The 26,799-nt window shown below is 37.0% G+C and overlaps 2 protein-coding genes across 31 annotated transcripts in view; one reads left to right on the plus strand and one right to left on the minus strand.

Moving 5' to 3' along the window:
* Positions 1–12,834, plus strand: part of Fam13b (family with sequence similarity 13 member B) — a 102,369-nt gene extending 89,535 nt beyond the window's left edge. For 24 of the 30 annotated variants that reach the window (XM_087180832.1, XM_087180831.1, XM_087180847.1 and 21 more), the window contains 7 exons: positions 1,035–1,264; positions 3,099–3,182; positions 3,401–3,496; positions 7,307–7,390; positions 7,484–7,644; positions 7,899–8,000; positions 10,520–12,834. In XM_087180832.1, coding sequence (XP_087036958.1) covers positions 1,035–1,264; positions 3,099–3,182; positions 3,401–3,496; positions 7,307–7,390; positions 7,484–7,644; positions 7,899–8,000; positions 10,520–10,643 — 881 coding nt within the window. In that variant the 3' untranslated portion in view covers positions 10,644–12,834. The remainder of the gene's footprint in view (positions 1–1,034; positions 1,265–3,098; positions 3,183–3,400; positions 3,497–7,306; positions 7,391–7,483; positions 7,645–7,898; positions 8,001–10,519) is intronic. The other 6 variants (XM_087180848.1, XM_087180851.1, XM_087180835.1 and 3 more) reach the window with 2 other exon arrangements.
* A 455-nt stretch (positions 12,835–13,289) lies between these two features.
* The window catches only part of Pkd2l2 (polycystin 2 like 2, transient receptor potential cation channel), a 29,391-nt gene continuing 15,881 nt past the window's right edge, over positions 13,290–26,799 (minus strand). Inside the window, 8 exon segments of the mRNA XM_021255681.2 lie at positions 13,290–13,334; positions 14,484–14,583; positions 14,985–15,089; positions 16,551–16,558; positions 20,150–20,204; positions 21,885–21,946; positions 23,420–23,521; positions 25,023–25,143. Coding sequence (XP_021111340.2) covers positions 13,290–13,334; positions 14,484–14,583; positions 14,985–15,089; positions 16,551–16,558; positions 20,150–20,204; positions 21,885–21,946; positions 23,420–23,521; positions 25,023–25,143 — 598 coding nt within the window.

Here is a 26,799-nt window from a genome sequence, read left to right on the forward strand (position 1 = left end):
TCCTCCCTCCTCCCTCCTCCTCCCTCCTCCCTCCTCCCTCCTCCTCCTCCTCCTCCTTCTTCTTCTTCTTCCTTCTTTGTCCTCATCTTGCTATGTAGTTCAGGCCAATCTTGAACTCAGTGTGTATATCCCAGGCTGGCCTTGAACTCACACCAATCCTCCCGCCTCAGTCTCCTGAGTGCTGGCATCACAGGCGAGTGCCACCTCACACAGCTTAGAATTATCTTCTAAAGAATTCTGTTACTTTCTTGTTAAAGTCTTTCAATAAGCTTCCCTTTCCAGTTTCCAAACTTTTTTTAAAGAATAGCAAAATTTTATTAAGGGAAGGAAAAGAAACAGGCTCTGCAGAGCAAGTTTGGGCCAAGTAAAAGTAGGAAAAGAAGCACAACCTACAGCATGAGGGCAGGCCACCATGCAAGAGAGGACACAGTGGCCCCAGTTTTCAAACTCTATACTATGGTTTTCAAGGCCTTGCATACTCTAGTCTTTAGTCTTTCATTTTCTGTTCCTCAAACATGCAAAGCTTTGGGATTTTGCATGGGCTGGTGTCTCAATTGCAGATGAATGGTTTCCCCCTAAAACTAATGCTAGGTCAGCTCCTTATCATTCCATACTCAGCTAGAATGACACTGAAAGTCCTTGTCAGTCTCACCTAGTGAAATTGCTCTCTACAAAGTATCATTCTGGCACTGTGACTCCATCCTGTTATGGGCAGGATGAATCTTTATAGCACTTAATATTGTTTGAAATTGTTTCATTTATTTATTTGATTATTTGATTGTTGGTTTTCCTCCCCTGACTATGTGCTGCATGAGAACAGGACAAATGTCTGTTTTGTTTACTACTGTATCTCCAGTGCTCATCTGGGTCTTCCTTTGTAGGTATTCTATGATTATTGACTGAATAGAATAGCTCTCTTGTATATATAATTTAAATGTTTCATGTGACTTTAAAATATCAGAGCCTGTGGTATTGTTAATATAGACTTGCTAAAGTTACTATTATTCGTCCGTCTTCTTTTTTCTGAAATCTAGATGCAAAACCCAAAAGCTCTGATGGAGAGTTTGTACCTCAGACCCGTCCACGGAGTAACACTCTTCCAAAAAGTTTTGGGTCTTCTCTAGACCATGAAGGTGAAGCAAGTGAGGATGAATCCAGAACCATTCAGAAGGAGAAAAAACCATCTAAAGAAGCAACCCTTGAATTTATTTTGAAAAAACTGAAGGAAAAACGTGTTGAGAGATGTCTCCCAGAAGATATCAAGGTAATATTGGACTAAGATTTTTGCCCTGGTGACCCTTTAAAATCCCTGAAACAAAATGGTTACTGTAGCAGGATAGAGATGTCTAGGAAATGTGACTGGACTGTCTTCCTCAAGTTTGCATATGCAGAAATGTGTTTTTTTTCAACATACCGGAAGTACGTGGCAAATCTTTTAGGCATTGAGTTATAATGAAACAAAAATGCTAAAGTACTGAGTGGTTCTTTTACATGGAAGGCAGTTGACAAGATGAGTATGTAAAGATCTGATAGTTATGTATACTGAGCACTTAGCTTAAGCTAGACCTTGGCAGGTTACTTTATATACATTCTGCCACTCAGTTCTTTCAACAACCCTATGATGTGCATAGATAACGATTATATCTGTTAAAAAATACTAACTTGATTTGTTACAACAATTAAATGAAACTTTTGTTTTTGTTTGGGTTTTTTCTTTTTTTTGGTCGTGCTGGGAATTAAAACACAGGGCTTGTTTGGCTTTATGTACATTAGATGAGCACCATACCACTAAGTTACATCCCCAGCCCAATGAATTAAATTTTTTGAAGAATTATTACTCAGTAAAGCCTGTGCCTGAGGCGGTGCCAGTCAAAGCACTTGGAACCCAAATCATATATCAGATGAGATTTACTGGGGAAGTGACAAAGTGAGCAATTTCAGGTGAACTTTTATCTAGGTAATGGTGAGTTTACACATTCTTATCTAGACAACAGAGTATACCTCTCTCATGATTAAATACTGAAGTCTTTCTCTCCTTTGAATGGAGTTGGATTAGTCTTTCTTGTCCATCCCCTCCCCCTAACTTTGATTTTGCTTTTTCTTGTTGGAACAACTCCTATGTGGTCTGACTGGATTAGATTTACTCAAATTCATTACCTTAGGTTTAAGGTTCAGGCTTATGTTTGAATTCACATTGTTTTACAGAGTCTACCCTTAGCTATCCTCTACTGCATAATATATAAACTATTTGTTACAGGAAGGTACTGTCCAAGGAAGTTTTTTTTAATCTCTAATTTCTCTCTGGTGAGAGATAAGGTAATATTAGCCAATACTAGAAATAAGTAGAGTTTGATATAGTTGAAGGGTATTCTGTGGAACATTGGTTCATTGAGATGGCAATAGGTGATTCTATGGGATAAAGGGAAAGTATCTGTGGACAAATAAATTTGGGAAGTTCTCCCTACTGTATCATTTAGAATTCTGAAAGATATGATACTATATTGGTATATAGAGATGTACCAACACAAATGAAAAGAAACAGGTCATAGAGAAGTGTGAAGTCACAAATTGACACTGCTAAACTTTCATTGTTGAGCTTTTTCTAGAATCTTTCCATTATACTGCTGCAAGATTTTCTTAATAGTTTAGGAGGTATATTGAGTTATAAAACGTTTGTGTGTCTGTGAAGTATGTGTGTACAGACTGTGTGAAATGTGTGAAACATTTAAGTAGAATAACAGACACCAAACTGTTGTAAATTTATATGTACATTAATTAATGTAGTCTTCATTCAAGCCCTTTGAGGTAGAATGAAGTATTCCTATAGCATATTGAACATGAAGAAGTTAAGTAATTTACCCAAGCCAATATTCCTAACTTACTCCAATAAAATACAAATCAAGCCATCAAAGGAGGTTGACACCTACATACTAAAAGACCAGATTCTGTGGGAGACTGAAAAATATTGCTTGCAAATCCATAAGTAAAGAAGGCATTATTAGCCTTTGATAATCTGATGATAGTAGTTTGTAATTGCTTACATTGTAGGAGGAATAATAATAATAATCATGCCAATATTTTTTCTCCCCTCTTTCTAGAAAATGACAAAAGATCATTTGGTAGAAGAGAAAACTTCTCTCCAGAAAAGTCTTCTTTACTACGAAAGTCAACATGGAAGGCCGGTAATGTTTCTCTTGTTTAAAAGATTTGATTTTTCTATCTTAGAAAAGAACATCAGTCACTCTTATGGCCTACATTCTTCAGAGTTGTTTTATACATTGTTTCCTACATTTGAGAGATTACCTACTTATTATATATAAACATTTAAATTGGGGGGTCATATCACTTTTAATGTTAGATTTCTGATAACTAGGTGACTTCCCTTTTTCTTTGGCTTCAGGTGACAAGGGAAGAAAGGCACATTGTTAAACCTCTGTATGATAGATACAGGCTTGTAAAACAGATGCTGACAAGAGCTAGCATCACTCCTCTCCTTGTAAGTAAAATAAGCAATGTTTCTCTAGTTCATTTTATCAAGGTGTAGCTGGTTCCACCCCCAAATAATATTTTGGTGGCATATTGGAGAAATACATAGCCAAGATAGAATTTTAATTGTAAATAGAGGCTGATTTTAAAAGAATAGGGAACTAAGAAGTGTCTACAATTATTTCCAGGCAGTTTAGTAAGCATTTTTATGTTCGCTTGTATGATTAACTCCTGACAAGTAAAATCACAAGAGGTACAATAGGATAGTCTCATTTCCCAGGGGACGCAATTGTGATTTGGGTGGTAATTATGCCCAATTACCTACTTTGTAAGTGACAAAAGTAGATTGAAAAGTTTATATTTCAGACTTTTTCCTAGTTTCTTCCCATTTCAACTCATATCTTTGAAAATACCTCAGTTTTGTGATGGCCATGATGATAATGATCATCCAGTTGCATTATAACAAATGGATTTTTCACAAGTTTGTCTTTTTTAATAGAACAAAGTCTATTAAAATAATGCTTATTCATATTAGTTTTTTTTTAAATTTCATTTATTTATTTTCTTGATAAGGGCTTTCATTGTTGCCCAGGCTGGTCTTGAACTTGTGCGCTTCCACTTCAGCCCCTTGAGTAGCTGGAACTACAGGCTTGCACCACCACACCAGGCTTGGAGTACATTATTTTAAAGAAAAAACTACAATACTTACATGCAAATCAAGTGCTGTTTTCTAATTAACCATTAGTGTGTAAATAGATTTCTCTAGGGCACAAGTAGGAAAAAGCCTGTAGCTCATTCTGCATTATTTCCTCAGAGTTAATTCACTAGAGTTTGTTTCAGCTTTCAGACTATGCACTTTGAGGAAGGCTTCTTTTTCCCTTATTACTCAGTACTAGACTTACATTCACCTTCTGAGCACTTTTTAATTAGCTATTATATAACTCATTTTTTTTAATCAACCCAGTTATTTTTTTTTTGTATTAAATTCTTTTATTGGTACATTGTAGGTATACAACACAATTACATTTCTCATTGGGAATTGTACCTTTATATAATGCACCTTGGTTCTTATTTTTTCCCCATTCCTAGCCCTCCCTTCACACCCTCCACCTTCCCTATTTACAAAGACTTTATTTCCATTTTTTCCATTTCTCATCATTTTTTCCTTTCCCTTCTTTCCTTTCCCGTGTGCCTCCCACTACCCCTACCCCTTTGGACCTTTTCTTCCTATTTTACATTATCGATTATTCATTCTAATCATTGGTACATTTTAGGTATACAATATAATGACATTCATCATTGGAAATTTGCACCTTTACATAGTCTCTCTTGGTTCTTGTTTTTCACCCTTGCCCAGCCCTCCCTTCAACCCCTCCAGCCCTCCCTATTTACAAAAATTTTGTTACTATTTTTCCATTTTCTCATATTAATCCCATTCCCTTCTATCCTTTCCCTTAGCCCTCCCACTTCCTTTCCCTTTGCCCCTTTTCTTCCTATTTCACATGACCTATTATACATTTAGTCCTTATTTACACTTTCAGTTTCTCACACCGGAGAAACTATTCGGTATTTACACATCTGTGTCCTATTTATTTCACTTAAGAGTACTGCCTCAATGTGCATCCACTTAGCTATAAATGTCTCTAATTTCTCATTTTTTATGGCTGAGTAGTACTCCATTTTATTAAAAAACCACATTTTCTTTATCCAGTCTCCACTTGATGGGCATTTGGGCTGTTTCCAAGTTTTAGCTATTACAGACTGTGCTGCTGTGAACATGGGTGCACATATATCACTGTGGTATGATTCTTTTAATTCTTTAACCCAGTTATTTTTTTTTTGAGACAGGGTCTCGCTGTGTAGTTCAGACTGGCCTTGAACTTGTTGCAATCCTCTTGCCTCAGCCTGCTAAATGCTGGGATTATAGGTGTATGCCACCATGCCTGGCTAGAACAGCTTTTCAACATGTGGTACTAGGACAACTGGATATCCACATGCAAAAGAATAGGCTGGGGTCTTATCTCATACTACAGATAAAAGCTAACTCAAAAGGGAAATAAATCTAAATATAAGAGCTAAAATTATAACACTCTTAGAAAACGGAGTGAATTTTTATGATGTTGGGTTGGGCAGTATTATAAAGATGTGACATCAGAAACATAAGCAACAAAAGAAAAAATAAATTGGACTTCATGAAAATTAAACACATGTATAACAAAGGACACATGTGAAAAGACAACCCACAGGATGCAAGAAAATATTTGCAAGTGATTTATTGGATTAAGGATTTGTATCCAGAATACATAAAAAATTTACAACTCAGAGATAGATTTGAACAGACATTTATAGGTGAGAACAGATTTATAAATGGTCAATAAGCACATGAAAAGATGTTCAGCATCAGTAGTCAACTAGGAAAATGCAAATAAAAGCCACCTTGAAATACTATTTCTTACCCACCAGTATGACTGTATTAAATAAGACAAATAATAATGTTGGTGAGGATGTGGATACATTGGAATCCTCATACATTGTTGGTGGGAATGTAAAGTGGTATAGCCATTGTTGAGCAGTTCTTCAAAAAGTTGAGTTTAGAGTTACTGTGTGCCCCGGTAGCTCCTGTCCCAGGTAAATACCCAAGAAAGGTGGAAACATATGTCCCCACAAAAATTTGTACACAAGTGTTTACAGCAGTATTATTCATAATAGCTAGGAAGAGGAAACAACTCAAATGTCTGTCAGCTGATGAATGGATAAATAAAATGATATAGCCATACACTGAAATATTATTCAGCAACGAGGAATGACATATGGATACATATATGCTAAGGTATTAATATACCTAGAAAACATTATGCTGAGTGAAAGAAGCTAGATACAAAAGACCTCATAGTGTAATTTTATATGAAATATTAAGGATAGGCAAGTCCCATAAAGGCAAAATATAGATTAGTGTTTACTGAGGGATGGTGGAAAACGCAAACAAAGGGCAGCTAGTGGACACAAGTATTTTGTTTTGCCTTGTTTTATTTTCAGTTCTGGATTGAACCTAAAGCTTTCACATTGAGCTATATCCTCAGCACCCTTTTAAATTTATTTTTTTCTGAGATGGGATTTTGCTAAGTTGCCCATACTGAACTCAAATTTATAATCCTTTTGCCCCCAGCCTCCCAGAATGCTGGGATTATAGATATGAACGATCACACCCAGGAGCACAGGGTTTCTTTTGGAGTGATGAAATAGTCTAGAGTTAGATAGTATTGTACATTTAAAAAAAAATTTATTACTATATGTTTGTAGTATATAGTGATTTACATTCACTGTGAGGAGTTGGTACATGTACATAACACATCTTAATTCTTTTTATTTCCCCTTCCCTCCCTTTTCTTTCATTATATTTTAGGCTTTTCTAGATATAAATTATTTATCACTTATACATAAATATAAGAAATAAAGCAAATACATTTATTAAGGAACTTTGTTTTTGTTTTTGTTTTTTTTGGTACAGGGGATCAAACTCGGGTCCTTGTGCTTGCGAGGCAGGTGGCAAAACCACTGAGCTAAATCCCCGGCCCAAGGAACTTTTAAAATAATTAAAAACATATGTTTAAGATTTTGAATTTGTTTTTTTGTTTTGTTTTTGTACTGGGAATTGAACTCAGGACCTTGCACTTGCTAGGCAGGTGTGGCACTACTGAGCTAAATCCCTGGCCCCATTTTTGTTTTTTTTAAGTTTAAGATTTTGAAAATAAAGTTCTCCTAATACAAAGAAGTGAAGCTTAAGCAATACTTTAATGTAAAATGTATTATTGATTAACAGGGATCTCCCTCCACCAAAAGAAGAGGTCAGATGTTACAACCAATCATAGAAGGAGAAACTGCCCATTTTTTTGAAGAAATCAAGGTAATCCTTTGGAGAACACATTCTCTAATCTCTTTCCTAAAGGAAAAGTTGCAAGTCAGGGTTGTTTGATTTTCTATTTGGGTATCATTTTAGGAAGAAGAAGAAGATGGTATTAGTCTGTCCTCCGAATTAAATGATATCTTGAAAACAGCTATACAGGCACAGTCTTCATTGGAAAACTCAGAATCTGATATTGAAGAAAATCAAAAACTGGCTCTGGATCTCCGATTGTCAAGTACTCGAGCAGCTTCTATGTATGTATGCTGGTTTGTAATTTTAGCCAAATTGTATAACAAAATTTAAATGCCAAAAAATTCTATGTTAAGTAATTGAGCACTTGGAGAGATTAGTATAAGAACTTAATCAAGGGATTTAGCTCAGTGGCACAGTGCCTGCCTCACAAGTGCAAGGTTCTGAGTTCGATCCCCAGTACCAAAAAAAAACAAACCAAGAATATATCCTATCAAGTTTGTCCTTTCAGTAATATTTCCTTCCATTTGAATTTTAGGCCTGAATTACTGGAACAACTTTGGAAAGCTAGAGCTGAAAAAAAGAAACTACGTAAAACATTACGGGAATTTGAAGAAGCATTTTATCAACAAAATGGAAGGTTTGTTGAGCATCACAAAATAGTCATCTATCTCTGTTAGCTCACAAAATGCTTATAAGTTAAAATAGTGGAATGCATTGGATTAGAAATAAGTTATGGCATTCAAAAAAATTAGCATTGAAAATAAAATTTTATGACATTCCTTTATGTTAAGAATTCCAGCTACTATTAATGGCAATAAAAAGTCATAGTTGAAGTAAACAACATCGAATAAAATATTTCAAAGTTGATCAAGCATGGTGGCTCAGGAGGCTGAGGCAGGAGCATTGTAAGTTCAAAGCTGACTTGTGCAACTCAGTGAGAACCTGTTTCAAAATAAAACATAGAAAGGGAGGACTCAGTGGAGGACTCCTCCTGGGTTCAATCCCAGTACTGCCATAAGAATAATTTCAGTGTTGTCCTAGGGGCATGATGGCAAACCTTTTAGAGCTTTCAGTAATAAACAGGGCTGGTGATTTAGCTCAGTGGTGCCTCAGCCTCTTTTGCAAGTGCAAGGGCCTGAGTTTGATCCCCAGTACCAAAACAACAACAGCAAGAAGAAAATAATAGCTCACTGCAGTACGCATGCCATAGGTTCGTCACCACTCCCCTAGAGAGTCTTGGTTGAGTTGCATTGGGCCACCCACCCATTTCCTACACCCTTGCTGGGTGTTGAACTCAGGGCCTCACTCATGCTAGACAAGCACTCTGCCACTCATCTGCATCCCACAGTGATTTTGTATCTCCACTCTACATTGTCATCCATGAGGAAGTCCTTGTGAAATGAGATGTTTTTCTTTTTAGGAAAGGTCGCAGTACTAGTTTAGATTCTTAATTTTTATAGTGAGACCACTCTACTTTGGCTGCATGTTGGGTCATTCCAGGCTGCCCATTTTGAAGATGTGTAACAGTGAGACAATACAATTGGTACCTTAGTTCACATACTTAACTTGTTCTACAATTTTGGAAAAGATGGCTATGTTTGTGGGAAAGATGGCTGTGGTCATGTTTGTCACCTGATGGGGAGTTTGCAAACAAAAACAAAATTTTGCCAACTACTTCTGTTTGCGAACCAAATGAACTGAGGTACCACTATGTTTGGCACCAGTAAAACACTATGGCGTGTGCCTTTATCTTACTGGTATGCATAGTTGACCCTGGGGAACTCTTTTATTTGTTGATTTATTTTTCAGATAGGATCTCACTATGTAATGCAGGATGCCCTTGAACTTGTACTCTTCCTGTTTCAGCCTCCCAAGTAGCCAGGATTACAAAAAATGTACCACTGCATGGGAGAAACTCTTAAGAAAAATAGGGCCGGGGATGTAGCTCAGTGGTGCACTGTCTGCCTGGCAAGCACAAGATCCTGAGTTTGATCCCTGGTACCAAAATAATTAATCTATTTATTAATTAAAATAAGAAAAATACCTTATAATTCATATGATGGCAAAAATGAGTTAAATTATCTTAAGCCTCAGGAAGGCTTTCCAAGTATTAACTAGGTGGTTTTACCAAACCAGTAGCCCCATTACAATTCTAAAATGTGTTTACTTTAAATTCATTCCCTCTGCTTTGAGAGTCTCCTGTATAGGTTTGCATATACAATTAAAATCTGAAACGCAAAAATGCATTTTCTGAGTGCCTTCAATTTCTTTATATTATTGGTTTTGGGGGTTTTTTGTGTACTAGGGATCAAACTTAGAACCTTGCGATTGCCTGGCAGGTACTGTGCTGCTGAGCTACATCTCCAGCCCTTGGGGTTTTTTTTTTTTTGAAACAGAGTAGTTCAGGCTGGCCTTCAACTCTAGCAGTCCTTCTGCCTCAGCCTCCCAAGCTCTGGGATACAGATGTGCTCCACCATACCCAGCATTCTTTATATTACTGGAAGAAAATTTCATTTATAATTATGCTCAGAAAGATTTATTGCTTTGGCTAGTGATTAAACTGAGTAGCATCGGTCATTTAATAAAAGTAAACTACTCTTGTGTTGCAGAAAAGATGGTTTACTCTCTTATCTTAATTCACTGGAGCCACAGTTAACTAATTGTAGTGATTCAGTGTGGCTTTCTGGCACTTAAGAGATAACAGACTTAGCAGAGTTTAGCAGTAATGTTTTATTAAAATAATTGCTTTTGGGCTGGGGATTTAGCTCAGTGGTTCTGGTGCCTGCCGTGCAAGTGCAAGGTCCCGAGTTCGATCCCTGGTACCAAAAAAACCCCCCAAAAACAAATAATTGCTTCTGATTGTCCACTCTGATCACTAATAAAGGAAGTATAGCATTAATCTTTTTTTTTTTTGGTACCGGGGATTGAACTGAGGACCTTCAGCGTTCGAGGCAGGTGGCAGAACCACTGAGCTAAATCCCCGGCCCTAGCATTAATCTTATTAGTAGAAATATTCTTTGGGGATAAGAAAATTATTCTGACAATTTTTTATTTGAATTTATAATTAGTAACACTGTATCTCATATTAGAACAGTTTCTGAGGCTGTTTTCCAGGTAGTCTCTAGAGAGTATTACAGATTTTATTTTCTCCCTTAGGAATGCCCAGAAAGAGGATCGTGTTCCAGTGCTTGAGGAATACAGAGAGTACAAGAAAATTAAAGCTAAGCTTAGGCTTCTTGAAGTTCTTATCAGCAAACAAGATTCTTCGAAATCCATATAAAATATGCTCCTTGAAAATTCACATCATAAAATCAGTTGTATTCCGTGACGTTATCATCATGTGTACTTGACTGGTCCTTGAGTTCATTTTGTCAGGCATTCAGAGATTCTCATTTTGTACTTGGTTGTGGTGCCACTAAGGAAGTGTGAGGGGAGGGTAAGTTGGCCCTCTCGGGGAGCGTAAGCGATGTTCCATGTTGACCACAGACTGTCCTCTTTGCCTTTAGCAAACATGCATTCTCCTTCATTGTTTTGTACTACCAACACATCCTATTACCAAAAGACTAGAATTTTATCCTTTCAACTTCAAGAACTTTGGAAATACAAAGCTTTTTGTTAATTACCTTTTTTTTTCCATTACTGAAGAAAATTGAAAGGAAAGCTTCATATTCAACTCTTCAGTTGCCTTTTTCTTACAGAATGACTGAAAATTTGAAAGAAAAACCTATAGAAGTGCACATATGCAACCGTGTTCTGTTTTCTTAGAAAACCAAAATCAAACTGAGATTACAAGTCCTCCTGTGAAACACTTTTCTGTTTAATTCTCAAAGTGACACCTCCTCACAGGTAAAATATTAACAAAATTTTGCAATTCAGTGGTCACATAGCTTGGATGAAGATAACAGTAGGTACACCAAAAAGTGACCTTGTTTAGCCTATTGAAAACATATATCACACAACACACACAGAACTGAATCATACCACATGCTGCCTATGGGACTTAAGTTACTGTTTGTTCCTTAGTTACAATTTATCAGCTGATGATACATTTGTCTGGAATGGGTTCTGGGCTGTTCCCCCTACCCACCTCCAGATAATGTGAGAAAACAGCCATGCCAGTATGTAGGAACTTGATGGTGCTCAGATTATTATGTTTAATCAAATGGGCCTAAATTGGCAAGGTAATCATTATACCTAAGTAAATCTTGTAACAAGGGCTATACCACTGCATTTTTACATGAACTTCAGGGGGCTACATCTTTTTTTTTTCTTTTCCTCTTTAAATCAGTAAAATCTGTACAATGAAACCCTCTAAAAGAGACCACCTTTTGCTTAATCACATTCTGTTAAAGCAGCCATTTACAGTATGTGTAGTGGTATGCCCCTTGTCATACACTCTTAGCATCTTTTTTTCCTTGGCTTTGCATGGCTTTTCTTCAGGTACTCTTGGTATCATTCAGCTAATCACTTTTATGAAATGGTGACTTCATTTGTGTTAACAATACAATAGGCTTAATCTAAGTGTTAATTTTTTTTTTCCCTGGTGCTTTTGGGTTGATGAGTGCCTCACTTTGTGCCCATGTTTTGCATGCAGCGACTCATGCATGGTTTTCTTAACTAGCTAATATTAAAAGTTTGTTTCATACAAAAATGGAATTTTGCAACATTATTTAGTAAGGTGAGGGAAGCATGAACCTCAAACTTCTGGCACTATTACATAAGTAAGCACATGAAGTAGCTTGATAATAAATAAGTGTTTCTAGTACTTCACATTTCACTGGTGTATGCAGTGCCTTTTTTTAGGGGGGGAGGCAATCCAATGGTAGTGAATGTGTAATGGGAAAATTTAAAAAGCACTAAATCCAGCCTTTTTTGTGTGTTTCGTTTTGATACAACTAGGTTATTCATAGGGTATTCCTAAAAAAGTAAAATTGAAAATGCCAAAAGATGTATCACTTTGATTTGACTCTGTCATGTGGTGTACATTTAATTTCTTTCGGTCTCCAAATAGGAGTTTAACATCTAATTTTATGTGCACTGTTATTGTTTTTTATGAATGTTTTATATACCACATGCAAAAGTGTCCATATGCACTATTTAAGTGTTTTAAATAATATATTCCTTCTTTATAGTGCTAAATCTATTTGAGTACCATATTTTTATAAGTCATTGGTTTCATTTTAGAATTAACAGCTACTTTGTGATGTTGGTTATTCAATGTTAATGTTTAGCTGTAGTAGAGTAGGTAAATGGGGCATGCCAGCACTTATGCTATGTGACAGTATTATGTTATAGTTGAGTAGGTGGTAGAATTAGGGAGATTATGGTAGTTTTACTTTGGTACAAATAAAAACTGTATATCTATATACCAATATTATATAGATATATATGTCCACTAATATAATTGCATTGCTGTGTCTGGCACTTCATTGTATATAGTCCTTTGTAATAAAAGAACTTAAGTGTTCTAAGTCATGTAAATGTATGTTTTTCCAGTAGGTGTTAAAAAAGTTGAGATCTTACATGTTTCCTTTTCTTAATTTTAGGCTTGCAGAAATTACCCCACTCAGGTACACCAGTGTTACTGAGTGACTTGGCTGGGACAGTAAGGCAGGGAGAAGCCACTGATTGCTTATCTTGTAAATATTAGAGATAAGCTGCAGAGAGAAGAGTCAGCATTTATTGTTGTAATGAATTATCCTATTAAGAAAACTTGATCCATAGTTTCTGAGAGAATAGCCTGGCCTGATGAAGACTGTAGTAATTTAAAAATTCTTTTATTTGCTGCATACTGCTACTCTAGAGACTGAGGCAGGTGGATTCCTTGAGGCCAGGAACTGGAGGCCAGCCTATCCTGGGCAACACGGGCAACCCTGTTTCAAGAACAAAATGTAAGAATTCACTTAATCAAATTTTAAAATCCAGGTCACTCGTGTAAGCTGAGTGCTCCAGTCAAATGATACTGCTTGAGCTAAAAGAACACATAGGTATTTTAAGGGGGCTTATGTAGCCTAGAAAAATTAAGTTTCCAAATACCAGTCATGAAACAGCTTTCCCACCATCTAGACAGGGCTCTTGCATCACCCTCATTGACAGTTTCCAAATGCAACTTCTTATGAGCCTGGTTATGTCTGCTCTGCTCTTTATTTTGGGAAACTAAATGTGCTATTTGAGAAAGTAGATGAATTTCCAGTTTGAAAATATTAGTGAAACTTCTATATGTACTTCTTCCTGTCTTTTACACTTTGGTTTTTTCCAGGAGACTTCAAATTCTGAAGAATGGAGGGAGATTCTTTTACTTGGGTTATATATAATGTTTTTTTGGTTTTTTTTTGGTACCGGGATTGAACTCTGGACCTTGCGCTTATGAGGCAGGCGCTGGAACCACTGAGCTAAATCCCCGGCCCCATATAATGTTTATACTAAGCCTTTATTCATGGTATTTGAAAACAACATTTTATATACTCTGAGAAAGCTTTTCCACATAATTATTGAACTATTAAGAGATCTGTTCTTTGGAATATAAGCATTATTTTATACCCTCACATTCCTAGAATCTAGTAGTAGACCTCAAAAGTACTATGTGTGTACTAGTGTGTGTATACAGCAGGGCATATTGTAACATGTGTGAATTGGGGGATTTCTGTAGGGGAGCTTGGGGACTTTTGTTTTTTGTTTGGTGCTGGGGATTGAACCTAGAGCTTTGTGCATGCTTGGCAAGTGCTCTACCACTGAGGTACCTTCCCTACATTCATAGAGTGTGGGTTCCATTCAGTGGTACTTTACTCTTGGAAATCATCTGATATGGACCCTGACAATACTTTGATGATAGGTGGTTTAATGTTTTGTTATTCTTTCTTTTGCAGTACTGGGAATTCAATCCAGGGCCTTTGCACTGCGCTACATCCCCACCTTCCCCCCTCTTTTGGAGACAGGGTCTTGATATGTAGTTCACGCTGGCCTTGAACTCACGGCAGTCCTCCTGCCTTAGCCTCTCAAGTGCTGGGATTACAGACATTAAGCCACCAGCCTGGCTGGTTTAATGCTTTTCAAGTGAGGCTAAAATAAGGAAAGGTCTAGGTAATAACATGAATAAATCTTTGTCGGACATGATCCTTACCTCCACTTGTCTTAATATTGTAGAGCTGAAAACTTCATCACTCGGTTTAGTTTTAAACTGATGTAATTCCTTCTCCAGTTCCACAGCATATAAAAAGAGTCTAGAAGATAATTTAGAAGTTGTTAAAGAATGAATCTTTAGTTTAGTATATAAAGACAAGATTATTAGTGCTTTTAAGGGAAGATAGTATGGTAAGCTCCTAAAATGTGTTTTTATATGGCTGGTTGTAGCTCTAACATTCTAAAACTATGTGGAGAACAGTATCTGCTATACATATCAAATACAAATGAAAGTTTCTATCATTTAGAAGTATAGGGTTAAAAACATTTAGTCTTTTTAAGCAAATGGAGCAATGTGGTTTAATTTTAGATAGAAAGTGGAACAAAAAAAGAAATGACATCTCAACATAGTAAGGGTCTAGGTTCAATAAATAATGTATAACAGGTATCCTCAATCCCTGTTTCACGGTGTTTCAGTATGCTGGTTACAATAAACGCTTACCTGCAAAATTCTTGTTGAGTGACAGGCTGGTAGTCATCTTGCATTTCTGTAGAATAATACTTTCTCTCAAGCTTTTCTTTCCATTTTTTCAGCTCTTTGAATCTCCTGTTTAGGGGACAAATATGCAGCTTACAAAGCTTGAAAGTATTTGTTCCTTATAAATCTTGTAGAATTCTCTTGTGAAACTCAGATTTTGGAGATGGCTCTTTGATGACAAAATTTTTCTACAGAGTGAGTTTAGACTTTTTAATCCCATTTGGCTCAGTTTTGACAAATTTTATTTTCATAAAACAGTATCCATTTCATTTGGTTTTTAAAATGTTATTTGTAGAGTTATACAAGTCTTAGTGATATCTTTTAATCCTTTTGATTATTTTTCCCATTGTAATTTATGTTGTATGTTTATGCTTTTATCCTTTATTCCACTAGTTCTAGTGATCTTTCCAGAGAACCAGCCTTTTTATTTTATATATCTTTTATAACTCATTTATTTCTTTATTTTTTATCTCATTCTACTTTTATCTTTATTCATTTCTTTTCTGTTCTCTTTCTGTTTACCATAATATAAACTTATTATTTTTCTTTTTATTGACAAATTTAAGACAACTTCTCAATTTCTGTCTTAGTATTCTTTGACTTTATGTCATAGATAATGTTTTATAATGTTATTGTTATTTTGTTCTCCAGGAATCCTGTGATTTCGTTTTGTATATCCTCTTTCATTCAAAGATTATTTAATAGGTGGGGCCGGGGATTTAGCTCAGTGGTTTTGCCACCTGCTGCACAAGTGCAAGCGCAAGGACCTGAGTTCGATCCCCGGTACCAAAAAAAAAAAAGATTATTTAATAGGGTTTTAAGTTTTGTGATCAAAGCATCCCCCTTTATTTATTTAGAGACAAGGTCTCACTGAGTTGTCCAGTCTGGGCTTGAATTTGTGATCCTCTTGACTCTACTTCTAGAATGCTAAGATTGCCGAAATATACCACCACATCCAGCCATAATTTTCTCATTTTTAAATTTTATTATTACTTTATATTTTTATTATGTTTAAATTTATTTTTGTTTCTTAGAATTTATTGAGGTTTTATGGCCTAATAGATCAACTTACATTAGTAAGTTTTGTAAATGAAGTTTATCTTCTGAGAGTACAAAATGTAATATATAGCCGTAATATCACTTTATCCATTATGTTGTTTTGGTTTACTTTATCCTCTTATTTTTCTTCATCTGTTTTCTTTTGTGTTTTCCTCATTATTTGTGCATAAATGTTTATAACTGTTAAAATCATGCCTTTGAGGGCATGATGGCTCATACCTGTAATCCCAGCACTCAGGAGGCTGGGGCAGGATGGTGTGAGTTCAAGGCCAGCCTGGAATAGGGAGACCCTGTCTCAATAAAACAAAAACTAAATAAAATCCACCTTACCTTGTATAATAAAGTTCCCTTCATATAATTCAGATTTTTGTCTCAGTTTCCACTTCAACTTAAGTTACAGCCCCTAACATCCTTTTGTATTTAACATTTCTGAATCCCCTTAAGGATGTATTTTAAAATATAGCACAGAACTGGATTTGCTTTGTGATTCAACCTGGGAAATATTTTTTTTAGAGTAAATTAAGTTTATTTACATGTATTGTATCTCTTGTTATATTTTTAAGTCTTTTACCATGTATTTTGTTTTCTGTTCTCTGCTACTTCTACTGTTTAGGAATATATATATATTTTTGTTTGTATGTGTTTATGCTGGGGATTACATCCAGGGCCTTTGTACTGAGCTACATCCTCAGCCTTTAAATTTTTTTTTTTTTTTGGTACCAGGGATTGAGCTCAGGTCCCTGCGTTTGCACAGCAGGCCACGAAATCACTGAGCTAAATCCCTGGCCAAATTTTTTTTTTTTTTAATTTGAGACAGGGTTTCACTCACAAGTTGCCCAGGCTGGCCTACAACTTGAGATCCTCATCCTCCCTGAGTGCTAGGATCAGAGGCGTGTGCTACCATGCCCAGCTTTATTCATCTTCTATACCCTTGGTCTTCTCCTTCTTGCTTTGGTTTCCTCCTATGATCAACAAGCAATAGCTTCTAATTCTTCCTTCGCATTTTCCTATTCTCTACTACTAAATTATCGTAATAATATTATCATACTTTTTTTTTCTAGTATCAGGGATTGAACTCAGGACACCTTGTGCTTGCCAGGCAGGCATGGTGCCACTAAGCCACATCCCCAGCCCTATCGTACTTCATATTTATTTGTATCTGAGAGATAGTATCTATTGGAAAGTATACCATTTTGGGGTTTTTTTGTTTGTTTTGGTACCAGGCATTGAACTCAGGACCTTTCGCTTGCAAAGCAGGCAGTGGCATGAGCTAAATCCCTGGCCCAAAGCACACCATTTGGTGGTGGTGGTGGTGGTAGTGGGGTACTGGGGATCAAACTCAGGACCTTGTGCTTGCAAGGCAGGCGGCGGAACCACTGAGCTAAATCCCCGGCCAAACACACCATTTTTAAATGTACCATGTAGGGAAAAATTCTATCAAACTGTAGTACATCATTAGCTAAAGAGATGTTCTGACTTCAGAATTATTATAATCTGAAAAAGAAATGTGTTTTAAAATGAGTAAAACAGCCAGGCATGGTGGTGCATGCCTGTAATCCCAGCACTTGGGAGGCTGAGGCAGGAGGATTGCTGCGAATTTGAGGCCAGCCTGGATTATATGAGTTAGTTCAAGGGCAGCCTCAACTACATAATAAGACCCCATCTCAAAAAAAAAATTCTATGAGAGATTTAAAAAGACCTAAGTACATGGAAACATATCTCACGTTCATGGATTTGAAGACAAAGAGGGTCAGGGTTAGCGATGCTGCTCAGTTGGAAGGTCCTGGGGTCAATCCCCAGCACTACAAAACAAAACAAGGTATTGGGCCAGGGATTTAGCTCAGTGGTTCCAGCACCTGCCGCGCAAGTGCAAGGTCCCGAGTTCGATCCCCGGTACCAAAAAAAAAAAAAAAAGAAAACAAGGTATCTTTCTTATTTATCATTGTGCTCTTAGATATGCTGTTTCTTTTTGGTTTATTAACTCTAAACGATATTTTAGTTATAACATATGAACCAGTCAGCCTCCTACTTTAAACCTTCCTGCCTCATCCATCCTTTCTAAAGTTTCTTTAGTTAGTTGGTTGGCTCAAGCTCATGCTGTAGCAGAATCTTTAGAAAAAAAATGCTTTTAGTTTATGCATGTTTAGCCTTTTTTCTTTATTTTTTTTAAGTGTTTTGAGATAGGGTCTCACTACATAGCTTACTATGTAGTCTAGGTTGCCCTTGAACTCATGTTGATCCTCCTGCCTCAGCCTGCTAAATGCTGGATTGTGGTGTGTGCCCCCATGCCTGGTGAGCCTTTTAATTTGAAGCACAGTTTTGGTGGATGTAGAAATTCTTGGATTACATTTTCTCTTAGATGTTATTTTGTTTATATTTGGTGTTGAATGTCATTTTCCCTTAAGTAAATCCAAATTTTACTTGGATAAGCCTCATGTTGATCACTAGGTAAAATTGTCATACATGGTAGTATGTCTTTCACATCATGTTGTATTTCAGGAATGGTTTATCAAATTACAGATTTTTAAAAAGAGACTCTCAGGTGCCGGGGATTTAGCTCAGTGGTGCTGCCACCAGCCTCGAAAGTGCAAGGTCCTGAGTTTGATCCCCTGTCCCCCGTCCCCGTCCCGTCCGTTCCCCGCCGCCCCCCCCCCCCCGCCAAAAAGAGACTCTCAGACTAAGGGAAAAGTTGCCAGAACAACTGCTTTTCCCTGAAGTTTTTTAGAGTAAGTTGCCAATATGAATGCTCCATCATTCCTGAATACTGCAATATATATTTCCTACACATTGTTTTATAATCACAATCAGAAAATTAATACTAATAGATTATTTCCATATAATCCACAGTGTCTCAAGTTTTCTGGTTGTCCCAATGATGCCGTTAAAGGAAAGCATCTAGTTAAGGATTGTGTATTGTATTTACTTGTCATTTTAATTTCAATCTGGAATAGTTCTTCTGTTTTACTTTGCTTTTATGACATTGACAGTTTTAAAGAATACAGACTGGTTATTTTGTAGAATGTCCTTCTGTTTAGTTTTGTGTCTTAGGGATGTCACAGAAGGTCTGTTGACTCCACGGTGTGTTCTCAGGGGGCATAGGATTTAAATTTGTTCTAGTCCTCATGTACTCACTTTCAGTAGTTAAGGTGCTGGCAGTCTGACTTTACCCTAACATTACTGATTTTCTTTTTGTAATTAACTATTTTGTGGAGATGTAAGTAAATATCTCATTCCTCCTAGACTTCTACTACTCATTTGTATGTTTAAATCAGTACAAGTTCGCGAAATCTTATTCAGTAGGTTAGAAATCTCAAATGTGGCTAGTTGGAGCCCCTCTAGTGGACTCTTGTGTCCTTTAACAGGTTTCCATCTTTCTTTGAATAGTTTGTCTGGTTCAACAAGATGCCCAGACTCACCTTGTACGTATCCTGGAATTATCAACATCTTCAAGGAGGCCTGGAACACACATACACTGTTCTCATCTAACACCACAAAGTTGATTTTTAATCTTCAGCCTCCCATTTTTGTAACTTTGCAGTCAAAACCTCATTACAGTATTTATTTGCTTGCTTATTGCAGGCTCCCAACTCTACTGTCTGGCTGAGCATTTTTTTTTAATTAGAGAGGTGACCAAAAACCAAAGCAGTGTTGTTTTTTCTTTTGAATTGAGTGTTGGGGTATCCATTTCTTACATTCCACATGTGTATTCCTTAAATTTTATGCTGAATATATATAACTTTTGAAATATAAAAATTCATCACATTGAATATGAGAGAAAAATGATGTGATCCTCTCAGTAGAGCCCAGCTCCACTGTGGGAGTCCAACCATGTGAGGGTGCCTGCAAGGACCAGGGTCTGCCTGAGAGCACCCAAGGGAGCAGGGAAGCCCCTGGAATCCAGATGCTTCCTTCTACATGAGGAAGGGACTCAGATCTGGGAGATGTCTGTGGAAGTGCCCAAGCAGAGTACTCTGAATAAAGCAAATTACTTTAATTTTTGATCAAAACCTTTAAAAAGCAGATTTCTACTAAAACTACCACTTGGGTTTATGAAAAAGTTAAAGTCTTACATTTTCATCAAAGCCTCCTCTTCTGGTTTGTTCAACCAAATGTCTGTTGCTTTTGCTGCTGAAATATAAAAATCAGAGGAATAGGAAAGTAAAAAAGGCAAGTGCCACCATAAAATACAGTCTGATCTCTAGCAAGGTTCTAAATTATATTTCCATTCTCTGTTAATAAATGCCAATTATTTGGAAAAGGTGATCATTAGTAGGTTCAAAGCATCATATATCTTTAGCTCAAAAAATTTTACATTTTTTGCTGGTGTGGTGGTGCACACCTGTAATCCCAGCAGTAGGGAGGCTGAGGCAGGATGATCATCTGAGTTTGAGGCCAGCCTGGGCTATCTAGTGAGTTGAAGGCCAGCCTGAACTACAGCATAGTGACACCCTGTCTCAAGAAAAAAACCCTACATTTTTACAAGAGGTTTGAGTTTGGAAAGTATTTTGACAAATTATTCAATAAATGTAAGTATAATGCTAAGTGTAAGTGTAAATATTAAATGTAAGTATTGTGTGTAAGATATTTTGATAGCTAAATAAATGCACTTAATGAAGAGTAAAGTTGTTGGCCAGGTGTGGTGGTACACGCCTGTGATCCCAGCACTCAGGAGGCTGAGGCTGGAGGATTGCTCTGAGTTCAAGGCCACCCTGGATTACATAGTGAGTTCATGGCCAGACTGAACTACATAGTGAGACCCTATCTCAAGCAAATAAAATAAAAATTAAATTGAAATTATGAATCATTAAAAAGGCTAAAGTTGTGTTCTTTTTTTCACCCAGCTTCCTTTAAAGCTTTTTTCTGAGTAGCATGGCATAGATTGTATTAGTAATTTTTTTAGTAGTACTAAGGATCAAACCCAGGGCCTCACGCATACTAGGCTAGTGTTCTGCCGGCGAGCCATATCCTAGTCTCACATTAATTTTAAGTTAGCTTAGAGTTTCAAGATATCCTCAGAATTAGGAGGCAATATTGGGTACAATGGCAGGGGATTCAGAATCACCACATTGGGTGGTGGCTGTTTTGTAACCAGAAGCCTGACTTTTTTTTTTCTTGGTACCGGGAATCAAACTCAGGACCTTGCGCTTGCGAGGCAGGCAGCGGAACCACTGAGCTAAATCCCCAGCAAGAAGCCTGACTCTTACTGTCAGTTTCTGACAGTTCCTGACTTAACCCTGGTTCTACTTCAGATTTTTTAAAACTGATGATGCAAAAGTGATACGCTCCCAGTAGAAACCATACTTCCAATTTTGAATTTTGATCTTTTCCCCGGCTCACTGCATGTGGCAAGATACTCCATGATGAGCAGCAGCAGCTCCCAGCCAGCCATGAGATCATGAAGGGAACCAACTGCTACTCTACAGTGTGCCATGTTGCCCTGGCTTTTGGCTACAGGTATTTTATTTGGGTTTTTTTTGGTACTGGGGATCGAACTTGGGTCCTTGTGCTTGCGCAGCAGGTAGTGAAACCACTGAGCTAAATCCCCGGCAACAGGTATTTTAAAAATTGGGTGAAATGTTCAGTACTTAAAACTTTGTGTTAAATTATTTTTGTCCAACTGAACCTGTTTAATGTAGCTTAGGCTAAACGGATGTTTGGTAGGTGTACTGAATTTATTTTTGACTTAAAATATTTTCAACTTAACACTTTTCAATTTATATTGGGTTCAGCAGGACATAACCCATCATAAGTTGAGAAGTAGCTGTATAGATCTTTAAGTTTAAAAAGTTTTAAAAGTCATCTTACATTTTCTTGTCTTCTTTTTTAGTTTTCTTCAGTTTGAGTTTCTCAAGAGTATTATGGCAAGTCTAGGCATAATTTAAAAGTTTGAAAATTTATCAAAAATATATCCCATATTGTTTCATTAAGATAAAATGAAATATGAAATATTTGTCTCTAGGGACTGCTGTACTAAAATATGGAGGCAAAAATGCCATGATTTTCCCTTCTCCTTGCCACCACCCTTGGTTTCTTCCTTAGAGGAAAAGCTAAAGGAATTCTCTGGGGGCATCACAATTGAACTTGTGAAAAAACCAAGATCTTTAAAAAGTATTAACATGTGGGGCCGGGGATTTAGCTCAGTGGTGCTGCTGCCTGCCTGGCAAGCACAAGGCCCTGAGTTTGATCCCCGGTACAAAAATAATAATAATGATAATAATAATAAAATAAACTAGATGGTTATAAAAAAAAAAGTATTAACATGTACTGTTTTAAGGATGTCAATACTTTTAAGCCAGTTGTGTTAGTGCCACCTGTAATCCTAGCACTCCAGGAGGATAAGGTGGGAGGATCACATATTTGAGCCCAGCCTGGACAATGTAGTGAGACTGTGTCTCAAAATAATAAAAAAGGGCTAAAGATGTAACTCAGTGCAAAAGCCCTGGGTCCAATCCCTAGTACCACCAAAAAAATAATTTAAAAAATAATAATTTAAAAATAAAAAATTAAGGGTTTGGGTAATGACAATGAGCAAAGGCCTAAGCATTGTAAAATTGTATACAAACTGTTCAAAACGTAATCTGGGGCATATGGTACAATAAATGCAGAAAGGGTAGAAACACTATAGTTAAAGAATAGTTAATAAAGGTGGCTTGGGACTGAGAGACCTGAAGAGGGCTTGGAATATTTGAATAGAGAATTTGGACTTATTTTGACCGGCCCAGGGAAACTGACAGGATGAGTTGGAATGGCCTGGGGAAGAGGCTGGCACAGAAGTTACCACACAGAAGGCTGGGGGAAGCACTGAAAACCCTAAGCTATTGGTGGCAGAATTCAAAGGGACCTCAGATTCTACAAGTGTGAACAAGATCTGGAGAGAGAAACTACACACAAGCCTTGACAACAGTCTGTTGAGACAAAGGAATAAAGTCTTTGCAGGGCTTTTGAGCCAGTAGTGACTGAGGAGAATACTGTCTTTAACAAAAACAGGAAAGTGAAGAAGACAAGGTACGCGGAGTTCTCAGTTCACACTGTTACAGACACCAGCATCTAAGCTGAAAATTTGGGGAGGGATGAATAGTCCCAACAATGCTTTGCATTTAATAAATCAATACTGTTTGATATATGGGACTTAAATAATTTCAGCTACATTTTTAAAGCCAGAGAGCATACTTCACTTACCTAGTAATAAAATAATATAAATATGAGTAATACTGGGCCAAAAAACAAACCCTTGGGGTGAAAAAACCACCACTTGGGGTTTAAGTGTTATTTGACCTACAAGAGTAAAAACTGAGTAAGTTTTGTCTTAGAATTACAGTTTGGAAGATAATTTTACATACCATCTTAATCATTTTACCAATTTCAAAATCTGGCCTTTTTCTTATTGCATAATCAGCTTTCACTTCAGAATAGGTATTGTTAATTATTGTCAAGAACATGTTCTGTGGAGAAATACTCAAATATTTTAATTAGAAGTTAGTTTAGGTGTTACTGATCTTCAAGTTGGGAGCGGTGATGTGTGCCAAAGTCCCAGCTACGTGGGGGCTGAGGTGGGAAGATTACTTGAGCCCAGGAGTTCCAGGTCAGCTTGGGTAATGTAGTGAGATTCCCATCTTAAAAACAAAAAGGTTAGTGACTTTAAAAAGTGTTGGGATTTGTAAAATACGATTTAAATTTAAAAAGTAATCCCTATGTTCAGTCATAGGTAAATGGCCATGCAGATACAACAGAGTAGAATGGAAAATGTAAAGTGCATGCATATGGGCAAATATGTTTATGGTAAATGAGAAAGGCAGAATGTGCTATAATGTATATTAACTGGTTACTAATACATTTATCAATATCATGTATCAGAAAAAATAACTATAGGCTCATAAGGGTAAGATCTATGAAGAGTTTTTAAAAATTTTTATTTTTATTGGTACATGTTTGCAGTACATGATTACATTCATCACGAGTTGGTATGGATACATAACACATATTAATTCTTTTTATGTCTCCTTCCTGCCTCCCTCCATCTCTTGGGAAGTTTTTTAGTTCTATGAAGTAAAACTGTACTAAGGTACCTACAACTACTAATCCCCAGATGACACAAATGTAGAGACAATATTCTTGCTCCCAGCCCACCTTTCTGCCTTAAAGGCTAGAGCACTCTGTTACCCTGTAGACTCTTGGCTATCAGGGGGAGAGGACTGTACATCACTAAGTGTTTTTCATGGAGGGCAATAACAGTACCTTGATTAGAAAGCCCAAATAAACTGAACGTGGTGGGGCATGCCTATAATTGCAGCACTCAGGAGACTGGGCTACATAGTTCAAGGGCACTGTGAAATACATATGGAGACCCTGTCTCAAAAGGACCCCCCCCCCCAAACAAACTTGTTCTGAGCACTTCTGAGAGACCCATCTAGTGATTCCTAAAAATCACAAAGAAGTGAGTTTTTAGTCATAGGGCCCCAAAGTCATTACAAAATGGCCAGTTTTTTGTTGTTTTTTTGGAGTGTTTTTTTTTTTGAAACAGGGTCTTGTACTCACTATATAGTGCAGGCTGGCCTCAAACTCGCAGTGGTCCTCCTGCCTCAACCTCCTGAGTGCTAGTAATGCAGGCATGTGCCACTATGCCCAGCTGGGCAGAATATTTTAATAGCGGAATCTTCCTATTACAAGTAATCCCAGCCTAGAGATAACTAGGACATTCAAGTTATTAGTGTAAAGGATTTATCCTGGCTAAAATAAATACCTCGATGTTAAATATGACCACATTCCCCATTGGACAACTTGAAAACAGTGGTCACTGGACTGGAGAATATGATTATTAGGAATCGATGACATTCTTGATGTCAAATGTCCTATTAGGAAAGCAGTGATGCTGCAATTTCTTCTAATTTCATTTTTCTAAAAATTGTAAGCAAAAAGGGGAAGAAAATAAATGGTTATTCTTACCAGCAAGACAAAGAACACAAAAAAGGTAAAAGTGATGAAGTAAATGGGTCCCAAGTTCCAACTGGCTTGGTGAATACCAGCAAAATTAAAATCTCCAAGAACAATTTGAAATTGTGCAAATCTTTGATGAGAAGAAAACACATTAGTAAATATTAAATCCTTTCATGCACATTCATGACAATTGAAGGGGGTTACTAGCATCTCCAGGATAGTGTCTAGTTGCATATGCCATATACTCTCTGGCTGGAGTTACATTACTCCAGAGTTTTGTAAAGCTGAATGTAGAGAATTCTCCTAAAGGCAAGACTTGAGATACCTCAATAGTTAAACAGGTATTTTAGGAGATGATAGGCTTCAATTTATTTCACCAATATGAATTCATTGTTCACCTGTAAGATTTAAACCTTGAGATATCTGTTTACAAGCTATTTTTAGCATTGCATTCCTTGGCCGTTCTAGTACTCTTCTAAAACTTCAAACAATTCGACTTCGTCCAAGAAGTGATTTTTTTCAACTTATACCTAGACCCAAGAGCCCTAAACTTTTTAATGTTGATGATGTGTTTAATTTTGGTCCTAATGATTTCAATTTCTGTTAAAGATTCCAACAGTTTTTCACTCTATAGTCTCAAGTGCTGATAATGATTCTCACCATGGGTCTGAGTTTTATTTTGACTGCCTTAATAACTAGAAAAGCTTAGCTTTGATATTAAATACCATTACAAACATTTGTTTTTCTAATTTTAAGATGAAAATGAAGATATTACATTAAGGCTTTAAATAGCATAATGGTAGCAGAAATAGAATTAGGTTTTCCTAACTTGAAATCTCATTTTCTCAATTTGCAATGGCATTACCAGATAATCCAGGAATATCAATATGTATGTATGTATGCTCATATTCTATTATGCTCATATTAAAGGCAAAGCCAGGAAGAAATTTTTTTGGTGAGGGGTACCTGGGACCAAACTTGGGTCCTTGCGCTTGTGCAGCAGGTGGGGAAACCACTGAGCTAAATCCCTGGCCCTAAAGTAACTATCTTAAAGATGTTTGAAGAACTGAAGGAAGATGTTGATAAAGTTAAAAAAAGGAAATACCAATGAGAAAAACCTAAAAAGAAAGAAATTCTAGAGCTGAAAAATACAGTAAAAAATGAAAAATTCATTTGAAGGATTCAAAGGCAGGTTTGAGCAAGCAGAAGAAATCAATGAACTTGAAAACAGGATGATTGAAATTATTGAGTCTGAGAAACAAAGAAAAAGATACACAGTAGGGGTTCCAAAGGAAGAAAAAGAAAAGGATAAAGATTATTTGAATAATGACTAAAATCTTCCCAAGTTTACACACACACACACACACACACACACACACACACACACACGAGCGAAGTGGTGGCAGCAGCGAGGAGAAATCCAAGGAGGGAAAAAGCCCAAACTTCCACTCCACAAAGCAAACAGCTGCGGGCCCCTGAGGACTTGCTGGGGGATGACATGTGACTGTTTCGGATGAAATGATTTACCCGGCACGTCAAAATCCTGCCTTTCTCAATGTCTCCTGGTTTGTCAGAGCTCTGGTGCTGCAAGTTAGAAGTCTGCTCAGGACCTAATGTAGGATTGAGTGTGAAAGCGCTCTGCGGCAGGATGCCCTTATGTATAATGGATACATTAAACAAGGCATAGTTTACCTGGCCTCTTCCGGGTATGCACGCCTGTGTTCCCAACATTCCCTTGGTTCATTGTGGGGCGAGTGGGGCCAAGGAGAGCAAAGATGGCCTCCTG

Source organism: Heterocephalus glaber, unplaced genomic scaffold (genome assembly GCF_053883595.1).
Source record: "Heterocephalus glaber isolate CG9 unplaced genomic scaffold, H.glaber_assembly_v1.0 deba00001465, whole genome shotgun sequence".
NCBI classification, from domain to species: Eukaryota; Metazoa; Chordata; class Mammalia; order Rodentia; family Bathyergidae; genus Heterocephalus; species Heterocephalus glaber.